The sequence below is a fragment of the Impatiens glandulifera genome, chromosome 5 (genome assembly GCF_907164915.1).
Source record: "Impatiens glandulifera chromosome 5, dImpGla2.1, whole genome shotgun sequence".
NCBI lineage: Eukaryota > Viridiplantae > Streptophyta > Magnoliopsida > Ericales > Balsaminaceae > Impatiens > Impatiens glandulifera.
In genome coordinates, this window is record NC_061866.1 from 36,737,581 (window position 1) to 36,743,580 (window position 6,000).

General features: G+C 32.1%; 1 protein-coding gene across 1 annotated transcript; it reads left to right on the forward strand.

The window, feature by feature from the left end:
- Positions 1-2,965: 2,965 nt before the first annotated feature.
- On the forward strand, positions 2,966-3,916 carry LOC124939280 (metalloendoproteinase 3-MMP-like). Its single transcript, XM_047479766.1, has one exon. The coding sequence runs from the start codon at positions 2,966-2,968 to the stop codon at positions 3,914-3,916; it is 951 nt and encodes a 316-aa protein (XP_047335722.1).
- Positions 3,917-6,000: the final 2,084 nt, after the last annotated feature.

Here is a 6,000-nt window from a genome sequence, read left to right on the forward strand (position 1 = left end):
ATAATTTATTTTGTTATTTGTAGAGTCAAGCATATGAAGAGTCTATGCTTTCTTATAAAGAGTTGTAAATATCCATTTGAGATTAATAAGAAAGATATATTTTGTCATCTTGTTATCAACAGTGTTTGCTTTAATAGCCAATTGTGATTTAGACTTAGAGTAGATGGATGTTAAAACTATTTATATGCATGGTGATTTGGAAGATAAAATTTACATGAAGCAACCAGAAGGGTGCACTCAACCTGGACTTGAACATCTGGTGTGCATGTTAAAAAATTATTGTGTGGGTTAAAATAGTGTCCAAGATAGTGGTACAAACGGTTTGACTCTTACATGATTAAAATTGGTTATAAGAGATGCAAGTATGATTGTTGTGTTTATGTCAAAAGCCTTGATGATGGGTTTTTTATTTTCCTGTTACTTTATGTGGATGATATATTGATTGCTGAATAACATATGCATGCTATTGTTAGTTTGAAAGTTTTGTTGGGCCAAGAGTTTGATATGAAAGACTTGGGTGCTACGAAGAGAAATCTTAGAGTGAAAATTCACAGGGATAAAAGCTCAAGAAAACTGTGGTTATCTCAATGAGACTATGTTGAGAAAGTACTAGACATATTTGGGATGAGCAATTCAAAGTCAGTGTCCACTCCTTTGGCGAATCATTTTAAGCTTTATTCTGAACAATGTCCAAAGACGAGCAAGGAATTTAAAGAAATATATGACAAATATTCCATATGCAAGTGCAATTTGTTGTTTGATATATGCGATGGTTTGTATACTACAAGACTTGGCTCAAGTGTGAGTAAAATTAGAAAGTTAATGGCAAAATCGGGTAAATAACATTGGGAAGCAATCAAATGGATCTTCAGGTATCTGAAGGGAACTTCAAGTTATGGTATTATTTTTGGTGGTCAATGAGTTGATTTTGTAGTTGCTAGATATGTGAATTCAGACTATGCTAATGATATGGATGACAAAAAGTCTGCAACCAGGTTTGTGTTTAGTTTTTTTGGGGACCTATATATTAGAAATCAACACTTCAGTCTACTATGGTACTATCAATAACTGAAGCATAATAAATGGAAGTAAAGAAGCTAGTAAAGGAACTGAGTATTGAGCAAGGTGGAGTTCAATAACTTTGTGACAATTAGAGCGCAATTTATTTGGCAACAAATCAGGTGCATCATGCTAGAACGAAGCATATTGATGTGAGATTTTACAAGAGTTATCGCATCTGGTGAGATACTATTATAGAAGGTTCATATATACTAGTGAAAATACAGTTGATATGTTGATGAAGCCAGTTACTACCGAAAAGTTCAGACATTGTTTGAGCTTGTTGAATGTCTCAAATTGCTAAGGAATGGTGGTAGGCCAGCCCACTTGGAGTGTCTGAAACTCTAAACTGTTATCTTTTAAGAAGGCTTGAATTTCTCGAAGGTGTAAGTATGTGATTTATCTCCTATTAGATGAAATATTCGTCAATGTGGAGATTTGTTGTGTATGTGACTTATATATAGACATGTTAATTAAGTTTAGAGTTAATGAACTGGGCCTAGAGTAGTTTAGTCTTTGTGACCTAATTACTACTCTATAAATACCATTTAATGCAGGGTTTAACCCTAAGAGTGAAATAATAGACACTCCTCGTCTATGACGTATGCAGTTTGACCGAACTTTATTATATCTTGTGTTATTTCTCTAACTTTCTCTATTGTTATTAGTTTAGTGGTTACTTGAATAACATAATCCTTCAAACAAATCTTATAAAACCATGATCCTCTTTTCTTTACTATCTTTTCCTAAACTGTCTTATATAGTTGGAATTTAAAAGTACATCAATAAATAAGGACAACAAATTCTCCACAACAGATGAAAAAGATAAATATAGTTTGAGTGATTGAAAGAATATATAAATTTTATTTGTCCTTGAATCTATTATGTTTATGTTAAACTTTTGAGTTCACTATATATAATAAATGGTAATGACGCTGGAACATGTGTTCACATTGATATTTTTCAGTCTAATATGGGTATAAATGACTGTATGCTATTTTTTGAATTATATCAAATAAACACGAGTATTGCATATATTTGAAAACGAAGAAGAAAAAAAATAACAAAAAAACAAAAAGAAGAAAATTTTGCAATATATTTTCTCAGCTTATTTTAGATTTTAGATTTTCCATTTTTATTATGTTGGTTTCTGTTTACTAAGCATGCTTTGTTCTTGGCTTAGATAAATTTCTCTAATTATTTTCACTTAGTAAACAATCATGTAGTTATTATTGCTGTATTATTTTTATTTTTAGGTTGTTTTATTCTAAATTTTGATTTTGAATGTTATTTTCTTACAATGTTATACTTTGTATGTAATTCACACATTATTTATCTGCAGAGAAACCATTATTGTATTAACACCACATAAATTAATAAAAAAAGAAAAAGAAAAATAATAGTATAGCGTGGTGTTTGGTTACAAGCCTACCTTTTGACTATTATTAAAGAAAAAAACAAGAGAAAAATATAGCATTTTCATAAACTAAGAGTGGGTTGACTCAACAAATTTCCAAACCAAACTTTGGGTTTGAATTGGTCAAAAACATAATTGGAAGAAGTATTTGATTTATTCAAATAGATCTCTTAATTAATAAATTAATCAGTCTAGACCTTTGAGTTAAGTAATAATTAGGTTATTGAACGACTAATTAATTGAGTAATGAAAATAAATAATTTTCAAAGTAAAAAAACATAAAGTTAACAATCACATCTGAACAAAACCCAATTAGAACTAATCTTTTGCCAGCCAAATTAGTTAAAATATCTTTCTTATGACTTATTGACTTGATAAATTGAGTGGAAAAAAGATTATATATTGAATTATTCTAAAAAACATGAAAACAACCTTTCCCCATAACAAATCTATTTACCCACACAACCAACTTCACCTCAAATATTCATGATGGCTGCAAAACCACATTTTCATCTTGCAAAGATCATTTTGGTTCTCTCTATTGGGCTTGCAATTGCGGCCCTTGCATGTGCTTTCGAGCTCACCTCTCCCTCACCCTCGTCCTCACCCTCGGCCTCAAGCTCGCCCTTTGGATTCTTGAAGCATTTGAAGGGATGCCATAAGGGAGAGAAAGTTAAGGGAATCAAACAACTCAAGAACTACCTTGAAAAGTTCGGTTACGTTCACTACGACCACTCTAACAAATCTCACTCAGGCGACGACGACTTTGACGATCTCTTGGAGCCAGCCGTCATAACATACCAAAAAAATTACCATCTTCGTCCCACTGGAGTTCTCGATGACGAAACCGTGTCAACGATGTCTATACCTCGATGTGGCTGTCATGACATCATCAACGGCACCAATACCATGGAGAGAAAGCACGGCCGCCACCTCGGATCCCTACGAAGTGTCGCTCATTTCAGATTTTTTAATGGAAATCCTAGATGGCCTGCTGGAAAAACTAATCTAACCTATGGCTTTCAACTCGGAGCGACATCCCAGTTCTCCGATATAATGGCCAGAGCCTATAATAAGTGGGAAACTGTCACCCATTTCACATTTTCCCAAGTAGAGTTTAACAGTGCCGACATGAAAGTAGGGTTTCATGGCCGGGGATCAGGTGACGATACGTTTGATGGGCCTGGAGGCGTGCTGGCACACACGTGGCCCCCAACAGATGGACGGTCCCACTATGATTTAGATGAGAATTGGGTAGATGGTGAGGTACCTGGTGGAATCGACTTGGAGAGCGTGGCCTTGCACGAGATTGGTCACCAGTTGGGATTGGCACATAGTGAGGTTCTAAATGCTATTATGTATCCGATTACTGCTGTTGGGATAAGAAAGGGCTTACACCAGGATGATATTCAAGGAATCAAGACTTTATATGGGGTTTAAGAGAAGAAACGAAAGTTCTAAAATTTGAAGAAATGTATGATTAGTTCTGTTATGTCTAATCTGAAAAATAATGATTTATATCTGATTGAAAACTTGAGACCCTCAAATAATAATAATATTCTTATGAATTTATATATGGTATGTTGTATGCATGATTGATGCATGTTTTTTAGTATAATATGTTGATAAGATATTCAAGTTTCTTTCTTGCATCCATAAATAGCTAGTGATGCTTCCACCTCTTCTATCTAATATCATTAGCACAAACTATATATAATGCTGATAAGAGAATTTTTAGCATGTCTTTTAGAAATAGTACTAAGGCACTCTGTATTTTTGTAATGTATTCAAAATATATATGTTCAATTGTTATGCTTTGTATGAATAAAGTTATTGAGAATCACAATTTTTCTTTTCCAATTGAGAAGGAATTAGCGACAGTTTAGTATCAGTTATTATTTAACTAAAACAAATGAAATATTAATAAAGGAGGAAAAACATTTAGTCACTAAGTCATCACTTCATAATTAATTAATGGGTTCAAGAACTCTTCACTATACCGTCTTCACTTGTGAGGCGGGGCAAATTAGTAAATCATTTTTTTAAAAATAAACAAAATTGTGAGAAAGGAACACAGGGAACAAATGAATCGATAGCATAAGATCCCATTCCTAGCTTTAGGATCCTTAGCATAGGGCCACCCAAAAAAACAAAAATTTAAGTGTATATATCTTAATTAAAGTTTAAATCAAATCATCTACACCTATAAAAAAAATTAATTACCCAAATATCTACTTTGTTTGATTTCACTTAGGATGAGCCAAACAATGATGTAGTTGTTATTGTTGTGTTATTTTCTCTTTAGCTTGTTTCAAAAATTTAGATTTTTTTTTTGTTTGTTGTATTTAATTTAATTTTTTTGTTATGCGCTTTTTTATTGTAAAAAATATTATAAGATTGATTCTTTTATTGTTATTGATGGAGTATTGTACATTGATGAAACTATTGTTTTAGTTAACTGATCAACAAAGTTTCACTTACACAGTTTATTATATGTAAACTGCTTCAGAATATTTGTAAACGATAAATGTAATCACGCAGTATCACCATAAAGTGTTAGACATATTGTTTTGAAATAACAGAAATATATATATAAATTGTGTTACAAATAGATGAAATAAATAAAATATATAAAAAACAATATCACCGAATAAATTGTTGATTCGAGACATGTGCTTAGCACATTTCCCTTAAAACAGTTCCACCGTCTCCCCATGTGCTAGAGCTTATCACAGATGGCTGTCTCCCAGGGTACAACGAATCTAGTAGTGATTCAGCACTGAAATCACTACACAACGAGCTTGATAAAGTACCTGAACTATCACCGGGTTTCAACGGAAAAATCGAACACAGAACTCGAAGAACACTCACAAACAAGAAGAAAACTTTTGGAATTCTAGAGTGAGAAAGAATGAAAATGAAGAAGTGATGTGGTTTTTTTTTTGTCCATCGAATGGTGTGGGATAGAATGCCTATTTAGATTGTTGAAATAATAAACTATTAATTAAATCATCAATTGATCCAACGGTTGGCATTGTTTGCCTCTTCATCTGCCTTACTATTTCTTCTTAATGAAGGATAATTGTTTGCCAAAATTAATGAAGACATTTATTTTGCAATACTCACGTTACATGGTTTTTTAATCTGTTAATAATAATATTAAATTATCATAACAATTAATAATAATAACAAACTCATGTAAGTCACACTACAAATTAACAACATTTTGTTAATTGGTCATCAAGGCATTTTGATTAATTAATTTAAATTAATTAATTCAAACATTTGAATTTCACATGAAATTGATTTAATTTTATTACCCATATTCTAATTTCCATTCATTAATGGAATTTATAGAATTAGTTTAAAAATTCCAACAATCCCCCACATTAATGGAAATTGAAAGATTAACCCGGTGAAAGGTTCAACAGTTGAATTCTACATAGGATAGGTAGGTGTAACCCTTTGAACCTTCCCTTGTGAAAGTATATAACTTTACTAGCTGATTAGTAGACTCGATGTCC

What these genes read in the sequence shown, in the direction of transcription:
- LOC124939280 (XM_047479766.1), top strand. Translation starts at nt 2,966, where the DNA reads ATGGCTGCAAAACCACATTTTCATCTTGCAAAGATCATTTTGGTTCTC.